At 40.0% G+C, this 22,508-nt stretch overlaps 1 protein-coding gene across 1 annotated transcript in view; it reads left to right on the top strand.

Annotated features, from left to right (window-relative positions):
* LOC138580696 (loricrin-like) overlaps positions 1 to 22,508 on the top strand; it is a 67,210-nt gene that overhangs the window by 19,677 nt on the left and 25,025 nt on the right. The window contains exons 4-14 of the mRNA XM_069651439.1: positions 409 to 441; positions 2,519 to 2,551; positions 5,575 to 5,598; positions 5,687 to 5,707; positions 7,286 to 7,318; positions 7,401 to 7,421; positions 16,520 to 16,552; positions 18,974 to 19,006; positions 19,096 to 19,116; positions 20,107 to 20,139; positions 20,564 to 20,584. Of these exons, the coding sequence (XP_069507540.1) occupies positions 5,596 to 5,598; positions 5,687 to 5,707; positions 7,286 to 7,318; positions 7,401 to 7,421; positions 16,520 to 16,552; positions 18,974 to 19,006; positions 19,096 to 19,116; positions 20,107 to 20,139; positions 20,564 to 20,584 (219 nt within the window). The 5' untranslated portion in view covers positions 409 to 441; positions 2,519 to 2,551; positions 5,575 to 5,595. The remainder of the gene's footprint in view (positions 1 to 408; positions 442 to 2,518; positions 2,552 to 5,574; positions 5,599 to 5,686; positions 5,708 to 7,285; positions 7,319 to 7,400; positions 7,422 to 16,519; positions 16,553 to 18,973; positions 19,007 to 19,095; positions 19,117 to 20,106; positions 20,140 to 20,563; positions 20,585 to 22,508) is intronic.

Below are 22,508 nucleotides of genomic sequence, written 5' to 3'. Positions count from 1 at the left end.
GCAGGGACCAGCAGAGACAAGACCCAGAAGCCAGAGAGAGTACAAACAGGACATGAAGCAGGTAGCAGAAAAGGGGACGAGGACAGGCGGAGACAGGCAATAGTAAACCAAGGCACAACATAACTAGGTCTAAGGACATAAATAGCACAATTAAATGTTTCTTCTTTACCTAATTAGCAACAGATTAATAGACTTCATGTATGCACCTAATTGATACACTAATAGGCAATATTAGCAGTGTTTAATAGAAAGGAACAAGAAGCCCATCGGATATTTGCCAGTGGGAAGCCATGTGTATTCAAAAGCTGGCGTGGAGAGCCACTGAGTTCCATTGTGACAATGATCATTGTGTTTACCATGTATTCACTATACAACAACATTAAAATACATGTTTTATTCTATTTACAGGCAATTGAAGGTGGTTTCGGTGGTGGCCATGTGGTAAATATAAAATGTTTGCAAGATTACAAGATGTTGTTATTTGGTTGATATCATTGACCCCTAGTACTGTAATTAATATTCCCGCAGAGGTACCACCTGTTATATAACCTTAACTAATCTCACAGTATACTTGATGTATCACCTCCTCCACCCTATGATTGGCACTTTACAATCAATGGATAACAAATACTATGTCTAAAGTGGGAAGATGGAGTTGAAAATATGTTGAAGTTAAGCACAGTATCAAATACAACCTCACAACTAAGCACTCCTGCATTTTCAGAAAAGATTCTAAGAAAAAGGAAATTTATTTGGCTATGAAAATGGGGGACAACTACTTTTCTTGGAAGCTTCGTTACCCGTCCTGCCTATTTCTCAAAGCCCAACCCAAACTCTGCATCTGTGGTGTGTTTTGCCACGTTAACATTTTTGGGGTGTCCTTTTGGACAGTGCTGATTTTATGGCCTACTTCATGGAACCTTTAGTGCAAAGTGACTTTGCTCTGCCAAAAAACAGGTTGAACCGGGCCTAATTCACAGAGTGGTGCAAAGTGTTCTGAGCTTGCCGGTTTTGGAATGTGTGACTCAGGTATACGTTAGAAGGTGCAACTTAAATCCACACAAGACTGCAGACCTTTGAGACTCAAGCTCATGATGAATAATCAAACATGATAAAATAGAATAAAATGTGCACAGTCTTTAAAACAAAGAATGTAGAAAGCCATAGAATATCAGCCAAGAGTTAACTACACGAATAAACATACTGGGGCGCTTTAGTGGGGCAGTCCATTAAAGCAGTGGTCTTCAAACTCTTTTATGCTCAGCCTCACCTTTTGAAGAAATGTTGCCGCCCCCACAAGCCATGCATGCTTACATTTTCTATTGAGTGCTAATATATCTTTTTTTTAAGCAGTCACTATAATCCTGTTTTAAAGAGTTTTGCTCCACCCAGGCATTTTTTGGGCCCACACCCACCCAGGTGGACCATCCCTACAGTTTGAAGACCACTGAATTAAAGCAATCACACCTTTCATTAAAATGCAAAACGTATTAATTGCATTCTGCGCAAGATAGGAATGCATGTTTTTTTTTTTTTTTTTAGCTTTCAGGGCTTTGGCAGTGGTGTTGGTTGTGAACATGTAGTAAATGCAATATATTGTTGCTGTACGATTTCACAATGAGTTGATCTTTTGAATGAGGTTGACATATAATCCTGTAATGTATACCAGTGATGCACCGTCATTAATTTTGCAGAAATGTATCTCACAGTATACCTGATGTACTATTGCCTTCCAAACCACTATTTTCACATTAAGGATTGTTGTGCAAATAGCTGTGTAATGACACAACATGCTATGTCTAATGTGGGAAGGTGAGGCTACTGTGCACAACCCAGTGCTCCTTTGATGGTGTCCACAGTTATACTTCAGTTGGAGATACAAATGTAGAGGAGATGTTTGAATGGGCAATCTACCAGCGGCTGGGTTCATCAAAACCTGGGCTGCATGTATTACAGCACACACAAGCCCTGATTCACAGAAGCATTTTTATAATGGGGCAGCCCAAATGAATCACGCTCTGTTAATCAGGCCCAGTTTCTGTTCAATGCACGGCCATGGGTTTAGTGGATCATCAACAAGGATCTTGTGACTGTGCACGCAGCAATTGGGGGTGGCACAGATGATTGCATGTGGTATCTGGTGACTTCCACATTGCAACATTTGTAGCATGTCTCTGGTGTTCTGACGGCTTTGTGGGTCAACTGGACTGGTATTTTTAATAGGCAAAAATCCATTCTTATGTAGAGGCTGCAATCTGTAATAGCATATAACTTAGCAGGGAGTTACTCGTCAGCTAAGGGGCCACTCAGGGGCCAGAGATAAGCAATTATATGTAAAGTCTTACCAACAATCTAGAAGCATGTAATATATATTGGGTGATGGGGCTGTACACATTAAAACCTTCGTAGGTGGAGCAGTTCAAATATAAGAGCTGTACATTTTACTGCCATACAAACAATTTATCTGCATTTATCTGCATTTATCTGAATTTGAAAATACATGTTTTCTCTTTACTAGAACGTAGTTGGTGGAGTTGGTGGAGGAAAAACGGTAAATATGATAACAAATAATATTGTTCCAAAATATTAAGGCAATATTATCGTGTGAACAATGTTGGCTTGTAATCCTGTAATGCTCCCACGAGGCACAATAGGACAATTAGGCAATGGTAATGGAAGAGAGGCACTTTAGACCTAATACAATGTCGGCTTTTCAATAGTCCATTGGAGTTTAGCTTTGACGAGGCAATCATCCACAACAATTGGAGGATGTTCACTCTGTAAATGTGCATCCTCACGGTAGAGGTTCTTGATGATCACTGGGACTTCAAAGGGTCATTCCATGGGTGTGCAGGGTGTCTGTGTGCATGCCACCTCCTCAGTGGGGCCCATACAGTGGCTGATGACATGAGAGTTTTGGTTTGTAAACATAAAAGGATGAGCAGGCACACCCCCAAGACAATTACGAAAGTCAATTAATACATGCACTTAAATATATTTACATGAATGTATAAAACCGAAAATGTGTTGCAAAGTTAACAATGATAACTCTGCAGAGGGCAACCGACAGGCAGTAATGTTCTTAATAACGCGGGAATCTTGTTCACAAGTGAGCTTTTAGCAAAAACGAACAGAAACAAGAGTTGCATTTGAGACTTGAATGCATGCAAGAGAATGCAAGAGAATTCCAAATTGCAGGGACCAGCAGAGACAAGACCAGGATTCAGAGAGAGAACAAAAAGGACATGAAACTGTTAGCAGAAAAGGAGACGAGGACCAGTGGAGACAGGCGACAGTAAACCAAGGCACAATATAATCAGGTCTAAGGACATAAATACCACAATTAAATGTTTGTACACTGGGGCGTTTTTTACCTAATTAGCAACAGATAAATAGACTTCATGTATATTTAGGTCTAAGGACATGTACAAATGTAAAGACTACAAAAGTAGCAAATCTGAAAAAAAGGTTGAAATTAAAGCCATCGGAGAGCCGCTGCAGACGGAGAGATTTCAGAGTAGGGAGTGAGCAACAATAGAAGACACAACGAGGAGTTGAAATTATATTGTAGTGGCAGGAGAGCACTGGCTAGGAAAGTGAGAAGTAGTTGTCAAGGTATCCAAAAAGCAATGATATGCCTTTGTAGCCGAAAAAGTTCCATGTAGGATTAACCTGTTTCCTGGAAAATCATTTGTACTTACCTTCACAATTGCTCCCTAATATCATTAAGCTCAATTAAATACATACATAAACATCCTCATCATTATTCTTTCCACCGATTCAGTATTTTTGATGAGGAACCAAAATGCTTTATTAACTTTAATACAAGGAAAAGAGAGTGAGACAATAGTGAATACAAATCAATAATTGTGACTCGTACCCTTTTTCTCCCAGTCTCTTTAACAAGTAAACACTGCCCACAAATTACAGGGAAATTATAATGAAAAAACTAGAAGAGAAAGGGGAAACTAGAGAATCAGTAAATGCATCCCAAAAAGAACTAAGGAACACCCAATGAACTAATGAAACAGCTATCTACAAAGAACAAGATACAACATCAAAAAACACTACAGTCCTCCAAAACAACAGTTACAAACAAGAATGACACACCGACGCAACGAACAAGCAGCAAGATGAAAACAGAGACCACACAAGGGGAAACTTGGAAAAGGAAAACCACTTTGGGCCTAATTCACAGAAGCGGTTTAAAATGGTGCAATCCCATAGCAAAGCGGGCTGTAAATTAGGCCCTTTGTATAGTTGTATGTGTCATTCTGATTAAAAGAAAGAAGACAGGGAAGGATTTGAAGATTCTTTCAGAGTGAACAAAACAAAGAGTAGGGATTTTAAATCTACCCCCGCCTTTAATGAAAGCATGACAAAAAACTTCAAAGGGCCAGGACGTGGGTTGTACCTTTTATTGAGCCTGTATTATCTTCTAGCAATTTGAAGATCTCTGATAGGCTGGATAAAATATGCACATGCAATCTGAGCAGACTTCTGATAGGAGCACCTATTGAACAGAAGAATCAGAAACATGGAAAGTGATTCCACCTGGACTTCTAGATCATCAGAGACAGTGTACATGTGCAAGGTTGGACGATTATCCCCAAAACGAATTGAGGTTCTTGTAAAGCACATTTTTGAAAGTGAATCCAGGAGTAGCCTGGTGTGGCAATGGGTTGCAAAGACCCAGGCAAGGACTGCTGGTCTTAAATGAGGAAGACTCTCAAATGACAAAGGGACACATAATACTACCTCTGAGGTCCCCATGATGTTGTCGATTCCAGAAATCCATTTTGTAGATGGAATAGACATAGTCCATCTCCCAGGCAGCCACATGCTGACAACAAATGACAGCAGGGAAAGGTGTTATGTGATTGCACCTACTTTGCCTCACGATCTTCATTCCCTTTGACACTCTACAGTTTTCTTCTTGTGGACCTGTGTGGAGAGGGGAGATAGCATGTTTTTACACATCTGTACTTCACTTGAGGGATTACAATCTAATGACCGTTCCAAGTATTTAAGGAGTGTGGAGAGGGGAGATAGCATGTTTTTACACATCTGTACTTCACTTGAGGGATTACAATCTAATGACCGTCCCAAGTATTTAAGGAGGATGCTTATTGGACATAGAGTCCATTCAATTAACACCCTACTAAAAGTAGTACCTTACCCAAGAACATGCTTTAGGGGATAAAAATATGTACATCAGAAAAACAATGATAACATTCATCAATAGAGTCTTTAATGACAGGTATCTTAAGCTGGAAAATGCTATGCTTATTTTTGCATTTTCTTTTATTGTAAACCAGTGGACTATACAATATACCAGGTGATTTTGTTTCTGCCATATTGAGTGGATGATTCTTCACATTTCACAGTATTTTAAATCTGCTCAGACCATATTTGATTTCCGATATTCAGGCACAGTAGAGGAGGGCAATACAAATTGAAATAGAAAAAGGATAGTGACATAGAAACAGGTCCACATGATATTAATGTATGATGTAATCAATATGCCATTATTTTCATCATATCAATACATTCTTGTTTTTTTTTTTCTTTCAGGGAGGTGGTAGCAGTGTGCACATGGTAATGCTGTGTTCTTTCTACTCAATTCTAGATGATAATTATCTTGTGATGAACAATAGTGACTAAAAAATATGTTTTCCTGTTCCAGGTTGGCGGTGGCGGCTCTACGGTAAAATAAACCTTTCTAGATCATTTTTCTAGATGCAATCATGAAATAAATGTTCCAGGTCATTGTGTTCGTGTTTTGTGTTCCTGCTCCTCATGTACAAGTACACACAAGTCTTTGCGGCCCATAATTTGCTAAAATCTGACAGTACATTCAGTGCGGAAGCTACAACCACTACCATGTTACTACCTTAGATTGTCAACACTCCTCCCTGCCATGGTCTCCTCGGCATATTGTGGGCATTCACAAAATGCTTTTTGAGGGATTTACTTAAATATCACGTGCCACTGCTAGCAGTGGGGCAAAGCGAGGTGGGTACTCTGCAACCGTAATGTAATCTGGCATCAAAGTTTCGAGATTCTCAGTATAATATTACGATTTAATAAAGCATAAACGCAGGACAATGAAAATGGTGTGGATGGGCAAAGACAGACATGCAGGGTTACAAATAAAGTTGCAATGGGGCAACAGTGGCATGGCCATTAATTAGGCTTAATGGAATTGACACTGAGAAAGCATTAAATAATGCACTTTTTTAGGGATACACCTTCCTATAATACAGATAATGATACAATAATTGAGTCCACATATCCACTCAATATATGACAGACTTGGCCGCCATGAAGAGAGATCATTGAGCACTTAAAGGTAGAAAACATTGGCAATGGCGTGCATGTTTCATTCACAAGCTCCAACAAAGGATTACCCGTGGCGAAAATAGGTTAATAGATTTAGCAGAGGGGAGATATTGTGATATCAGTCTGCTTATATAATGCAAAACAATCATAGCCCAATACAGGAGGAACCTATGGGTAGGGCATATTTTCCATATTGTTGCTTCAGTCATGAAACATCCACAGGATCTTGCAAGATCACAGCAAGTTCAATGCTAGGGGTGTTGAAGACCATAACCACAGACAGATTGGTGTTAAACAATAGTCGAAGGGTAAATTATTTAAGAATCCAAAAGTGACTCTTAATGGTGGACACATGTTTAGCCCAGCAAGTTGAGTTTCTTTGTATCCAAGTTCAGAGATTGCTGCTTAAATGTCCAATAGCCATTGCACACCTGATGGAAAGAACACAAGAGCTCTAGAGAGAATGTAGAAAGTCTTTACTCCTGCTATTTTGTGATCCAATCGAATTGAAGGTCTTTAACTCAATTACGAGCTTAAGAAATCTCTAAAGTTTTCCACAGGAGAGGAAGATTTTGATGGTGATTTTTTCATATTGTATATTTTTGCATTTCAATTGGATGCTTATATTTTCAGTGCTACCATTTCTGTTGTCTCTGTTATTCTGGTATAAATCAGATGCAAGGGCCATTTGCAATCCTACTTATCTCATCCACATTCATCAGACCCTCTTCCACACTGTACTGCAATATAAATCTACCAGGTCCCTAACTCAAATCCTGCCCCAAACACAAATGGAAGCAAAGACTGAAAAAGAAGGAGTGCATATTAAAAAAAAGAGAGTCGATAGAGCCATGGAACCCATTGGCTTATGTTGGTGTGATATATGCTCTTTTCAACGTGACCTTATCTTATGGAAAAAAACATTACTTGTTTTCTCCTACAGAGCGCTGGAGGCGGTGCTGCGGGAGGTCAACTGGTAATCAGTCTTTGTTTATTTTCTGAAATGTAAACTACAGTAATCTTTTGATTCCCATTAAGACATTTTTTTTCACTTACAGGTTAGTGGCGGTGGCTCATGGGTAAAATATTTGTTTTCCTGAAAATAGTACAGTCTTTTAATGAACAGCATTGAATTGTAATCACTTATTGAACGTGTCCTCAGTTATATCAGGACCAATTCTTTGGGAAATGTTTATCTAAAATGATTTCAGAGTCTCTGCCTCCATGTCAGATGGTTATATTTTAGAACATTATCGACCAACAATCCATTCTCAGATGTAGGCATGGTCACAAAAAGCGTTGTAGACGCCATCCTTAGAAAATACATTTTGAACCCAGTTGTGTCTAGTTTAAAGGAGAAAGAACACATTATCATTTGATCAAGCAAAAACTATTTAGGTAGAGCATCAATTGTTACCTTCTGGGTGAAGATTCTTAGACATTCACTGACTTCTAGTATATACATATATAGATATAGATAGTAAACCCTAGTTGAAATTTAAAAAAAAACAAGGGGATCCAAAATGTTGCCCACTAAAGCATTACAGTCTTGCTAAACCATTAATTCAATAAACGTGTGAGTGAAAACTTAATGGTAAGTCAGTATGGTACATTTCTGTGTGTTCCCAACCTACATGTTTCTCAAATTCATGTAGAGAACTAAATAATTAAAGCTGTAGAATCGGGATCTATTTATTTATTAATGTATTACATTATTAAAGCGTGTAAAACCCCTCAGACATCAAGGGGCTGGATTAGGCAACAGGGGGGAGGCAAAGGGGCGGGGGGGGCATAGGAGGTTGCTGCTGTACAAATCAAGTACGCATATTGGCAGAACATAGAACACGTGTCTCTATTGCAGTAATTACAAAGTAAAAAGAATAGGATTGTTTTTAGTTGTCTTCTGAATTACCAGTATGAGGTTTCAGCACGTAAGTGTGGCGCTAGGATTTTCCATAGTCGAGAGGCAATGACAGGGAGGCTCGACCCACCCACCCTAGTGCACTTGAAATGCGGGATGGAGAGTCTTTTGCTGTAGGAACATAATACTCTATTAGACGTAATAAGCATTGAGTATTCAATCTACCAGCAGCTGAATTCATCACCTGGGCCGGGCTGCACATATTGCAGCACACACCGGGACTGATTTACAGAAGCATGTTATAATGGTGCAATCCCATTGACTGCTGGTTTTATATGAGGCCCATAGCTTGTACAATGCACAGCCATGGGTTTTGTGTATCTTTAACAAAGATAAGCTGCTCCCTCACTGTGCTCCAAGCAATCAGGAGTGGCACAGCTTCAACCATCGCAAAATTGTTAGCACGTCTACGCCGAATGGAACGTTTTGTTGGGCCATTTTGAGTGGTATTTTGAGGTGCCGATGGCTAATTCCTATGGGGATCTGCAGTTTGTACATTCATATTACCGACGAGGTTGTGTACCCCCTTCTCTACTTCCAAGAATAACCCCAAAATCACAAACGTCTTAATACGGTGTTGCACTTTAGCTACAGGACCAGAGATAACCAACTATATTTGAAGTCTTGAGAACATAAACCTAGAAGTGTACAGTTGATTACCAGACATGCCAACAAGGTCCTTTGGTGGTCTTTCCACTGATTCAGTATTTTTGTAAGGAACCCAAATGCCTTATGAACTTCAATGCCTTACTCAAGGAATAGGGAATGAAAAAAAGTGAACTCAAATTACAAACTGTGACGGATACATAGAGTCTGATTTACAAAACATTTTCAATGGGGATTTCCCATTAAAACACGGTTTGTAAATCGGAACCACTGTGTTGTTAAGAAAGTCATTTGTGTACCAATCACTAATAATAGTAATATTCAATGATGAAATAACATAACACTTTTGACACTATCTGAAAAACACTAGCAGGCAAAACATGCATTGAGGACTTAGGGCCTAATTCACAGAAGCGTATTATAGTGCCAGAACCCCATTGGAAAACGTTCTGTGAATGAGGGCCTTAATCTACCACGGCTGTATTCATCAAAACCTGGGCTGCGCGTATTGCAGCACACACAAGTCCTGATTCACAGAAGCGTTTTATAATGCGGCAATCCAATTGTAACACGGTCTGTGTGTCAGGCCACGAGTCTGTTCAATGCACATCCAGGGGTTTAGTGGATCGTTAACAAGGAATCTCTGACTGCACAAAGCCATTGGGAGTGACACAGAGGATTGAGGGCCGGATTCACAAACGTGTTTTGTAATGGCGTATCCCATAGGGAAACGATCTGTGAATCAGACCCTGAATGTGGTATCTGGTGGCTTCCCTATTGCAACATTTGTAGCACGTCTCTGGTGCCCTGAAAGTTTTGGTTGGTTCACTGGAGTGGCGTTTGCAACAGGCAAAAGCCCCTTCGTATGTAGAGGCTGCAGTCTGTAAATGCATATAACATAAGATGTCCTGTGCTCTCTTCTGTATTACTAAAGAGCATCCCAGAAGCACCAACATATTAATAGGGTGGAACTCTTTAGCTAAGGGGCCAGAGATAAGCAATTATATTTAAAGTCTTACAAACAAAGAATCTAGAAGCACATAGTATATCTTAGGTGAGGGGGCTGTACACATTAACATTTGTCGTAGGTGGGGCTGTTCAATTATAACAGCTGTACATTGTATTACCATACAACCATATTAATTGAATGTATCTGTTTTTTTTTTTATTTTAATAATTTTTATTAAGTTATGTAGTATACAATCATAAAGTCATAACTTCACAAACATAATGCAGTAAAACCTATACAATGGTATGGGTTAAACAGTGGTACAAGAAGGTGTTCCGAGAGAGCAATTAATTTAGTACACTGTGTATATTTAGGAGTTAAGCATTAGAGGAACAAATTGTCAATACAATTGAAAACAACCATGGCACAGTATTGTGCTAAACTTAGTGTAAAACGATTTCTGCATTATGATGTCTTAAGTGGGGGAAGACAAACACAAGACTGACAATTGACAAACACGAGATGTGAGGGGAGGGGGGAAAAAGGAAGGGAGGTAAATATTAATGAAGAGAGGCACCTTGGCATATATTACAATAAATATTCAGTTGAGTGATCGGATCAAAATTCACATGTAAAGATCTTGGGAGCATCAAAGGAGTATGATATATTTGAGGATGTCACATTCCGTGCGTGGTTACATTAAAGTGATTCAGATAGCGAATGAAAAATGACCATTTAGCATTAAATTTGGGTATAGAATTAAGATTGTTTGCCATGCACATTTCCATCTTTTGCGTGAGACATATATTGTTCCACCAACTTCTTATACACAAGGAACGAGAATTTTTCCAATTGGCAGTTATACATTTCTTAGCTAAACAAATGAAAAGCTCATAGAGCTTGGATGCACCAGAGGGCAAGTGGGTGGTAATAGCCAGACTACCTAAAACAATATTCATAAATGAAAGTGGTATGTCAATGAAAAAAATAGAGTTAAGGTATTTCCACACTTGTTGCCAGAACTTAAGGGTATAGGGACATGAGAAGAACATGTGCTCATACGATGCAGGAGTGACTCCACATGTCCAACAATTATCATTGTTATTGATATTGGATAGAGATAGTCTGGCTGGTGTGATGAAAGCTCTGTGTATAAAGAAGAAAAAATGTTGGGAGTTATTTGCTGATGTTGAGATATATTTGATTCTAGAGAAGAGCTTAGACCATGTGTGATCGTTTAAAATGTATCCGAAGTCATCTTCCCATTTGTGGCGTATCGAGCACAACTTCAGGGATGATATGAGAATGTTGTAGAATGTTGAAGCCTTTGTGTCAGTGGGCATTGTAAGATGTATCAATCTTGAGGCATCAGGAGTCAGAATATCATTGGAGGAGCTGTGGAGAGCGTCAAAGCATGAATTAACTAATTCATTATAAAAGTTGTAATCTGTGTTGGGAATTGAGAATTGACATTTAAGCTGCTGAAAGGAAAGGATAGATGATTTATTTATGATTTGTTGTATAAATCTGATACCCTTTTTCTTCCAGGATTTTCTATTTAGGGTTTTATTCTTAATCAGTATCTTATTATTATGCCATAGGTAAGGAGAAAGGTGTTTTTTTGGGGAGTCTGTCTGTGTGAATAAAAAGAGTTGGAGGGCTGATATTGTGGCTCTAATGGGTTCTGATATAGCCAGTGAGGAGTGCTTAGATATATAAATGAGGTCGGTGATTTCTACTGGATACATTAACTGCTTCTCTATGGTACACCATGTGGCAATGTCTGACGTTATGGGGCAGGCAAACCAGTATCTAGCTTGCTTCAAAAGAAAAGCAGTGTGGTATGCTTTGAAATCAGGAAACCTAACACCTCCTTTGTCATATGGAGCCTTTAATTTGATTAAGGCTATTCTTTTGCTTTTACCCTCCCCCCATAGGAAATTTAGTAGGATAGAGTAAATTGATTTATAAAAGGAAGGAGATATTGGAACACATAGGAGTTGTAGATAATATAAAATTATTGGTGATAACATCATCTTGATCGTATCTAGTCGACCCCACCAAGATAGATACAAGGGGGACCATCTGGATGTTAATTCCTTAAGTCTATTTAGTAATGATTGAGTGTTCTGTTTGATGGTGTCTTGGATGGTAGGAGCAAATCTAAGGCCTAAGTATTTAATAGAGGAACTGCACCATTTAAAACCAAAGGGGTCTATGTCATGTTTAAAGCAGTAGGGATTGAGGGGCATAATTTCTGACTTATCTTTGTTAAGTTTGTACCCTGAAACTGAACTAAATTGGGATAGTACTTCAAGTAAATATGGGAGGTGTATTTTGGGGTTTTTGATGAGAATAAGGATGTCATCAGCGTAAGCAGCTATTTTAATATGGGATGTGCCACTTGCTATACCTGGAATATTTTTATTGGATCTGATTAATTCTAGTAACGGTTCTAAGGAGAGGATGTATAGAATAGGTGAGAGGGGGCAACCTTGTCTAGTGCCTCTGCTGAGGGAAAAAAATGGGGAGGTAAGACCATTAATACATATTGAAGATTTTGGGGATGAGTAAAGTAAACTGACTAGAGAGATGAACTTGTCACTGCAACCGTGCCAGCGGAGGGATTGAAACATGAAGTCCCAGCTGACTCGGTCAAAGGCTTTTTCTGCATCTAGTGCTATAACCGCTGCGCCCTGTTTATCTTTTTTATTTTTACTGGATAAGTGGATAGCATTTAGAAGGAGTCTGGCATTGGAAGAGATGTTGCGCCCTTTAACATATCCGACTTGTTCAGGTTTGACAAGGTAAGGAAGGGAGGATTCGATCCTGTTGGCTAAGATTTTTGCAAAGATTTTGCTTTCTACGTTTATTAGAGAGATGGGCCGATAATTACCTGGTAGAGACGGGTCCTTATCGGGTTTGGGAAATAGAATAAGCAAGGCTTCTGAGAAGGAACCTGAGGATGCTTCTTGGGATATAAAGTAAGAAAATAGATTTTGAAGCTTGGGTATAAGAGATTGAGCTAATCTATCATAGAATTCTGTGGAAAGGCCATCAGGGCCTGGAGCCTTGCTTTTACCCAATCCTTTGATTGCTTTGGAAATCTCTGGGAGAGTAATTACAGAGTCTAAAGAGGATAAATCAGCTTGGGGGTAGGAGGATCTGTTAATGTTATCAAAAAAGGATGTGATGTTATTATGGGGAATGGAGTTTTCGGGAGTGTATAGTTTGGTGTAGAAGTCTCTAAAACAATTTAGTATATCTTTGGGATGGTGATGCACATTGCCTAAAGGGTCTTTGATGTGAGATATGAAAAATTGTTCCTTTTTGGTTTTTAGGTAAGAGGCCAGTGCTTTTCCAGCTTTGTTGGATGTTTGATATATTTTAGTTTTGTATTTAAGAATTGTCCCTGCAGCAAGATTTGTGATCTCTTTGTTAATTGAGTAGCGTAAAGTCAGTACTTTGCGGAGATTGGTAGGGTTGGAAACACTATAGTAGTGTTGTTCGGCTGTAGTTAGCTGAGAGTAAAGGTCATCTAAGTGTTTTTTGCGTAGAGCTTTCATTTTTCCAGAGTAAGCCATGATGTGACCTCTTAATGCAGCTTTAAAGGCATCCCAATTATTCCCTACCGAAGTGTCACTGTCTTGATTATCCGCATAGAATTGTTGAACAAAAGACTCTACGGATAGGATGAATTGAGGGTCTTGTAAAAGAAAATTGTTAAGCTTCCACCGAGATGACGGTTTCCGAACATCAGAAAGACTGAAAGAGGTACAAACAGGGGCATGATCAGAAATAATGATATTTTCTATTTTGGAATCTATAATGGTACCTGTAAGGTTTTTAGTGGAAAAAATATAGTCAAGACGAGAGAGAGTATTATGTGGGGAAGAGTGGAAAGTGTAGTCGAGAACTTTATATGATAGTTTCTTGCTGATTAAAATAGCTACCCCATTTTTTTTAGCAACAGCAGGACTGGAAATGATTTCTTTGATCCAACGGGACTTCAGTTTCAGTGTTTCTCTGACAGATAAATGCGTTTCCTGTATACAGGCTATGGAGGGGTTTAGTTTGTTAAGATGCGAGATGACCTTACACCTTTTGATGGGATTGTTGCAACCCTTAATGTTCCATGTTACACATTTAAAAATCATAATAACCGTTTAAATGTTATGATAGCATAGCGATAATATAAGACCTTATACATGCAAATGTTAGGTGCTCTAGAACAGTGTCTGAAACAGCATTTGTGAACCATATAGATGCAAATAATTAGTGCCCAAGAACAATATTTTGAATACCAATTAATGAGAAAGGGACACATTAGGAAAACACATGAGGTAATAGGATGAGGGTTGGGGTGTCTGATCATAAACGGTTGCCTAATGGCTTGAAGATATGGAATAGAACACTGATCAGACTGGAGGAAAAGGAGGCTAGGGGAGTTTCAATTAGTAGGGAAGGGTGACACCCGCTGAGTCGTCAAAAGGGAAGTAGAGCGACCCAGGATGGAAGATGGACGTCACGAGGCCACCCGTCCCACGTCATATATATAGGAGATAGTCATGGCATTGCATTTGTAATAGGAAGGAGAGAAAGGGAGCAAAACGTTCATGTAACGAAAGAGGTGGAGGTACTTGCAGGCGAGGTAGTGTCCATGTTATCGGATTTGATGGATCGTATAAATGCTTTTAGGTCTGTTGGTTCTTCAAACATTCTGGTACGGCCTTCATATGTGATTTTGAAAGAACAAGGGTGGTATAGCCCATAACGTATATTAAGCTGTTTCAGGGCTGGGCGAAAGGATAGGAATACTTTCCTGCGCTGTGCCGTGCTTTTAGCGACATCCTGTGAAATGAAAATCTTAGAGCCATTCCATATAAGGGATTTATGTTCCTTTGCTGCAGATATAATGAGCTGAAGTTGGGAGTATTCCAGAAGATAAAAGATCATTGTTCTGGACGAAAGTCGAGGAGAGGTGGAGGTAGATAGTTGGCCAACTCTATGCGCACGTTGAATATTAAGTGTTAGATCAGGGGGTAAGTGAAGCAGCTTTGCTAAAAATGTTTGCAAAAAGACAATGGTATTGGTTCCCTCTGATCCCTCTGGTAGTCCTGAGATGCGGAGGTTATTACGTCTACTGCGATTTTCCAAATCTTCATTGTGTTTTTGAAGTTCTTTTATTGCATTTTCCAGTTGCTTTACTTTAGATGTGGTATCTTCTACTAGACCCACTCGCTTCTCCACCTCGTCCATTCTATTTTCAAAACCCTTCCATCTGTCGTCCAACTGTTGTAATTTTAAATTTGTGGTCTCTATGAAGGGTTTGAGTGATCTAATCTCTGCCAAAATGGCCTCCAAAGCAGGATCCGAGATGCCCAACGGAGGAGGTGAGTCACTTTTGGGTCTCTTGAGGTTGGCGGTGAGAGTATTAGGTTCTTTGGTAGTTGAGGTATTGTTTTTTTTGTTGGCCGCCATTATATTGGCTGCAAGATATAGATATGTGGGCAATTGAAAAGAGCTTGGTAAGCGGTATTGATGATGCAATGTAAAGAATTGTAGAAAGTTGTTGCATGTAGAGCAATAGTAGGTTCCGTTTCAAATAGAAGCTTTTTTGAGAAGGGCTTGTGGTGGTAAGCACATATGTATAGAGTCTTTCAATAGTAACTTCGTGGGGTTCTATGTACCATAGTTTACAATTATTACGTCCATATTATTAAGGTAGTACTACTCCTGATAGAGGAGGTTAATAGAAGCACTGTTGAATAATAAGGCGTAAACTTAGGTGTGAGTTGAGAGTGCTATAAGCCTTGTAGTGGTAGGAAGCTTCCATTTAATGTGGGTATCCAGTTACCGTCAAGTTCAATTTTGAGTTGTGGTTATGCCCAGTTCCATGCATATTCCTGCATATAGAATGCGTGGTTCACCTATGTGTGCTCTCAATTAGAACCAAAATCGAGCTTCAAATAGAAAGGGTTGTGTCACATGAGTGGTAACGTGTGGAGGAGATCCTGTGCAATAAAACAGTATTCCTTTCTATGTTTCTTTATTGCTGTTTTTTTTTTTTTTTTTTTTTCCTTTCCCCTCTTTATCTAGTCCCAAAAGTCTCAGAGATCAAGAAAATGTTCAATTTCTTCTTTGTGTGGAAGGGTATGGCCGAGATATTGGTTAAATTTAAATCGTTTCTGTATCTTGTGTGGTATTGTTTTTTATATAGCTGAAATGGGCTTCCTAATCCTTAATTTTTTTTTTTTTTTTTTTTTTTTTTTTTTTTCTTCCTCTCTTCAGGGAATGCTTTATTTATGGAGCTATTGCGCGCCGGCACCAGAGGCAGCAGTTTTGTGGCGGGGAAGAGAAGGAGGGCGGACCAGGCCGCGGCCGGCGCGTCACGTAACACGTGACGCCGACACTTACTTCACGGTGCGCGGATGCAGGAAGGCGGCCGCGGCGGTCCCCGGAGCTTGTTGGCTGGAGCCGGTGAGCCGGCGCGGGCGAACGTGGAGCTGCGCTGAATTTCGTTCAGCGGTTCGTGGAGGAGGTCCGGACCATAGCGCAGGGAGGAGAAGGTAAGTGATAGGGGAAAAGAATAATGGGAAATGCCTTATTTTATTTTCAGTGAGACGGAGCTGCCAGGTCACGCCGCCATCTTAGTCGGCGTCAAGCCACGCCCCCCGAATGTATCTGTTTTTACTCCATAGAACACTGGTGGTGGAGTTGGTGGAGCACAAATGGTACATATAATAAAGAATAATCTTGTTCCAAACTATTAAGGCAGTATTATCGTGTGAATAATGCTGGCTTATAACCCTGCAATGCCTATGCTCTCGGGAGGCACAATAGGACATTAGGCGATGATAATAAAAGAGAGGCAGCTTAGACCTGATACAATTGATTTGAAAATATTGAGAAGGTAAGTGCAGTAACACATGCACTTACCACTATTGCAAATCATGTTCAGCGGAGATAAAAAGAAAAAGAGAATTAATTTGTCTAGGAAATGTCAATGCCATTGCTGACCAGCATGGGCGGCTCGTCCGTAATGGGCGAGAGGGCGTCGACCCACTGGGTCTTGGCACCCTCTCACTCATTCTGGAGGAGCCAGCCTAGTAAAATATGAGCACTCCCACAGCTGTTTTTTTTTCTGCCAGGGAGTGTGCTTACCTGTTAAAGGGACATTTTGTTTCCCTTTCACAGTTACATTTCCACAGCCGCGCAAGCTCAATGAGCCATGCAAGGCTGAGGGCATTTGCTTCCCCAGCCTCGCATGGCACATTTGAAATGCTGGCTGGGGAACTGCATGTCTGTATGTGCAAGGGGGTGTTCCTGTGCTGCCTCGTACATACAGACGGAGCAGGCAGGAGTGGGGCATCTCCGGACCCATGCTCAGGCCTCCTGCACCCATGGACAGGTACCAGCAAACTTCCTGATTCCTGTACATGCTTGAAGGGGGCTGCATGGAGCACTGGAACCTCTGTTTTCTGTGTGTATGTTGTGTAAATGTGTGTGTTTGTATGTTTATTTATTATTTAAATATGTGTATGGATGGATGTATGCTTGTGTGATGAATGAGTGCATGATGGATGTTTGTGACTGTGAACAAGACAGTAAGTGCTTGCTGTGTGTATGTCATGCAAGTGTGTGTGTGTGTTTGTGCTAGTCCGAGATCATTTTAACAAATGCCTTTTTTGCACAAACCCCTTCCCCACCGGCAAAAATCAGCTTTCCGTTGGAGGTGCTATGAGGCCCAGGGGACAGGGATGGTATTATTTTACTCGATATCTATCATAGATGTCCAGTAAAAAATACCATATCTGTCCCTCTGGCCCCCAGTGCCTTGCATACACACACAATCACTTTGATTGTGTGTGTGGTTGTCATTTTGAGGCCCAGGGGACAGGAATGGTATTTATTTACAGGACATCTATGATAGATGTCTAGTAAAACATGCCACACCTGCTCACGTGGCCATAAAGCGCATTGCATACACACATAATCACTTTTATTGTCTGTGTGTGTGGGTGTGTGTGTGTGTTTGGCACTGTGAGGCCCAGGGTACAGGCATGCTATTTTATTACTAGACATCGATGATTGATGTCTAGTAAACAATATCATACCTGTCCCCCTGTCCCTCCAGCGCCTTGTGTACACATATAATCACACCGGTAAGATAGCTCAGCTGTTTGAGCGCTCGCTGCTGCAATCTGAGCATCATCTGCAGGTCACAGGTTTGAATCCCGGCAAGGCCAACTCAGACTTTCATCCTTCCGAGGTCCACAATTGAGTACCAATTTTGGTTGGGTGATATTGTTTGTAAATATGTGCTCTATAAAGCACTTTGGATTAAGGCGCTATATAAATAACACATCATTATCATAATCACGTTGATTGTATGTATGTGTTTGACGCTGTGATTCATTTTTTTACTGGGAATCTATGATAGATGGTCAGTAAAAAAAAAAACAGGCCTTACCCCAGTGCCCCCCAGCACCTCACAATCACTCCATTACTGCATCATGGTTATTTTAACACACCAATCCTTCAAAGACATTGCTAGTTACAGTATTTCAGTCAAAGCAAAACATTATCAATGTGTCTCCTGCCATTTGACGCTAAGGTCAATGATTGGACTGTAGACAAAATGCATTCTAGCAGTAGCTGCCCAACCTCAAAGCAAGCAGATATGCTGAGCATGTTTGTGGCGAGACGGAGACTTCCAAATGGGAAGGGGATAAGAGTAAATGGATGAATTCATATGTTTAAATTTGATAAGGATTACACCAATCGTTTTTTTTCCAGTTGATTTTTTACTATTGTATTTGTTTGCATTTCAATGGGTGGTTATGTTTTCAGTGCTCCAATTTCTGTCTTCTCTGTTATTCTGGTGTAAATCAGATAGAGGGGGCATTTGCGATCCTACTTATTTTAGCCACATTCATCAGACCCTCTTCCACGCTGTTCAGCAATATAAATCTACTAGGTCCCTAACTGAAATATTGTCCAAACACAAATGGAAGCAAATACTGCAAAAGAAGGGGTGCATATTAAAAAGGAGGGTGGATAGAGTCAAGCAATCTATTGGCTTATGTTGGTGCAATACATGATATTTTCAATGTGACCCTATTTTATGGAAACACATTATTTGTATCTCCTAGAGCGGTGGTGTCAGTGCTACAGGAGGTCAACAGGTAATCAGCCTTTGTTTGTTTTTTTTCCTGAAATTTAAACTGCAGTCATATTTTGATCACCATTAAACCATATTTGTTTTCACTTCCAGGTTAGCGGTGGAGGCTCATGGGTAAAATATATTTTTTTTCCTGAAAATTGTACAGTCTTCTAATGAACAGCATTGAATTGTAATTACTTATTGAACATGTCCTCGGTTGAATCAGGACCTATTCTTTGGGAAATGTTTATCTAAAATGATTTCATGGTCTCTGCATCCATGTCAGATGGTTTTATATAGAGCATTATTGACCAACAAGTCATTCTCAGGTGTAGTCATGGTCACAAAAAGCGCTCTAGACCCCATTCTAAGAAACTATTAGCCTGATTCATGGAATTATTTGCGTTAAAAACGCAGATTTGCGCGCCTTTCTACCCAAAAAATCCCTATACTTCAAACAGGTATTTTCGGGCAGAAAGGCGTGCAAATCTGCATTTTTCACGCAAATAATTCCATGAATCAGACTGTATGTTTTGAGCCCTGCTTTGTCTGGCTTCAAGGAGAAAGAACAAATTATCATTTTTACCAGAAAAAAAGAACACAATTTAGGTATGGCATCAATTGCTCCCTTCTGGGTGAAGATTCTTAGACATTCACTCAATTCTGAAATGCACATAGTTAACCCTAGTTGAAATAAAACAAGGGGATCCACAATGCTACCCACTAAAACACTACAAAACCATTTGTTTAATAAACTAGTGAATAAAACCTCAATGGTACGTCAGTGTGGTACATTTGTGCGGGTCCCCAGCCTACATGTCTAGTCAAATTCATTAACAGAACTGAATGTTGAAAGCTGAGAATCTGCATCCACTTAATCTATGTATGGGATTTTTCCATATCATTTCATGGGACCTTCCTCACGGACTGCCCTAAGGATATTCACTTGGATCCAAACCCTTATATTGATTTCATGAACTCCAAGCCTATAGTAGTGAAGGTGCGATGGACTCTAGATCAGTTGGCAGGATTGTTCCTCTATTATACCTTGAAGATATGTCTTGTAGATGATGCTCACTGCTTTACCTCACTATTGAAAGCCATTCTTTTCTTATTCTATAGAGCACCAGTTTCCATAGCAAAGATGTCCATATGGTAAGCCCATTGTCTATGATGAGACACCATGTAAAATATTGTCCCCTTTTGAAAAACACTAGTAATTTTAATACCATTTATGCACCATTTATTTCCAACAGTTTGTATATAATATGTATTCAATTGGCAGCAATCAATTCTGGGAATGATGTATGCGAGATCGACTGGTTGCACTTCCTCTTGCACTCTCCGAATATTTTATTGAATCTTTTGAGATTGGTTAACTGTGATTGATTGTAGAAATTATGTTTGATCATTTTAACTGCTGCTTAGTCGTGTAATGATGTTATGCCTTCTTGTTGTTAGATGAGGACATTTTGTATCGATTTCTTTTTAGTTATTCTTAAGGTTTTCTGCAAATCATAGCACATTATCGATGAATTAAAATAAAACCACATAAGAATTCTTTGTTTTCCTCTTTCAGGTCAGCGGTGGTGGATCTTTGGTAAAACATATTTCTGTTACTTATTTCCAAAACATAGTAACCTTGATAATGTATTGAATTCTCTGAGATAAAACTAGTCATTTTAGAATGACAGATCACCAATAATAATCTGTTCACTGCTCTTATGAAATGTACAAGTCCTAGTCACCGTAGGAAATAATTGAAACCCCAGCAGTAAAGTGGTTATGTTATTCAATATTTATGCTGTTTCCCCTTACCAATGTAATGTTGTTACCATGCTTGAATCTTGTCCGAGGGGTGCATATTGTGCTCCCGCCCGGATGCCACAGAACCTTAGACAGTCAACAGTGAGGAAGAGGGTTGGGAGATAAGAACTGATTTGCTGTTTGACAGACCACTTCAGTATTGAAAAAAAACAAAAACATGAGCAGAGAGGTAATAGGGTTGTGATAGTATGGGTGCATGTTTTAAATGAGATTAGTAATCGGTAAACGTGAGATCTTTTCAAGTTGAGCTGTGATCTAGGTATCATTCATTGTAAGTTTAAAGGTAGTAGATCTATAAGAAGAGTTGAAATTTCCTGGTAGGTGGGATAGTATTAGGGTTGATTACAGGATGTGGGTGATACTACAAGAGTGGGAGAACAGTTTATGGTACACAGTGCTACAAAGCTCCCAGCGTGATGTACTTTAGTAGCTAGATGTGCTGAGTTGTTAGACTTGATTAATTTGAGTGTGTTGAGTTTCCTTTGGTTAATACACCGGAACAAATACTGAAAGTATGGCCCACTATGCTTGGCACCAGGTATGTAACACAGTATTAATATGTTTGGAGTGTAACATGAATCATAGTTATGATACTGGAGTAAAAGGTTATAATAAACTAGAGGTCATGATCTCAGTGTGAACATAATCTGAGTAGTCATAACTATGTAAGTAATTCTTTGTCAGCGCTGCCTAGTGCAGTTCTTACCAGAAGCCACTATAAGTCAGTATTAGCTTGCCAAACATGCTGTGAGTTATGAGGACGCAGTCAATGGGACATCTTAACTGCACTTCTTAAACATGTAAAATAATTAGGAATGATGCTGTGATGTAGTTGTTTTTAAAAGGATACAGGTTGTACCACAGTACAACAATGTGCTATCAGTTTGAAATCTCAACTACTCTGTTTAGCAGTAATTGCATTTGAATACCAGGTGTGAAACACCTTACAAGGCTTTGATCCTGCAGGAAACTAGAAGCAGGGGGTGGTTACTAGTTAGTTAAGGAGCCTGGGTAACTGAGGGCTAATCAATGAAACACTGTGTATAACAAAGACAGTGCGCATGAAGGAAAAGAAGTGGGAGAGGGCACCATCCTATTCATGGAGAACAGATGCAGCTAATCTTGTTGCAGTAATCATCCAGGAGCAAGGGTTCCGGGTCTGAGGAGAGCACAGGGTGTGGGCTCTAGCCATGCGACAATCTGCATATGTGCTGCTCAACCCAAATCGGTTCTATTATTAGCCATTTCTGCTTCAACCTTTAAAGAGAGACTTGGACATGTTTGGTATCAGTGCCCAATTGAGATGTGTCATGTATACACTATCAAGGGCAGGGGGTCGCTCACTTTCCTCTGCAGGCTCTCTCCTTTGGAATAGCCTCCCCCTCCCTGAGCGCCTGGAGCAGAATCTCCTCAAATTCCAGAAGCTCCTTAAGAATGTCCTCTTTTCCTCCTCCTTCCCTCCTTCTCTCCTCTGCAAATCTCACAGTTGCTGAATCTGTGTCCTTGGCCTTTATGTATCTTCGGGGCCTTGACCTCAGACACCAATTCTTCCCAGATCCAGTATTTCCACAGCACTTTGCATCTGCATTCCCTCCGCTCTGGAGACTCGCACTTAGACCTCTAGCTGCCCAGGCCGTGTAGTACTCAACATTTTAGCACTTTGTCCATGGCTCACCCACGGGCTTGGACTCCCCAGC

The sequence above is a fragment of the Ambystoma mexicanum genome, chromosome 3p, assembly GCF_040938575.1.
Source record: "Ambystoma mexicanum isolate Mex_15411 chromosome 3p, UKY_AmexF1_1, whole genome shotgun sequence".
Lineage (NCBI taxonomy): Eukaryota > Metazoa > Chordata > Amphibia > Caudata > Ambystomatidae > Ambystoma > Ambystoma mexicanum.
This window is presented reverse-complemented; position numbering and strand designations above follow the sequence as displayed.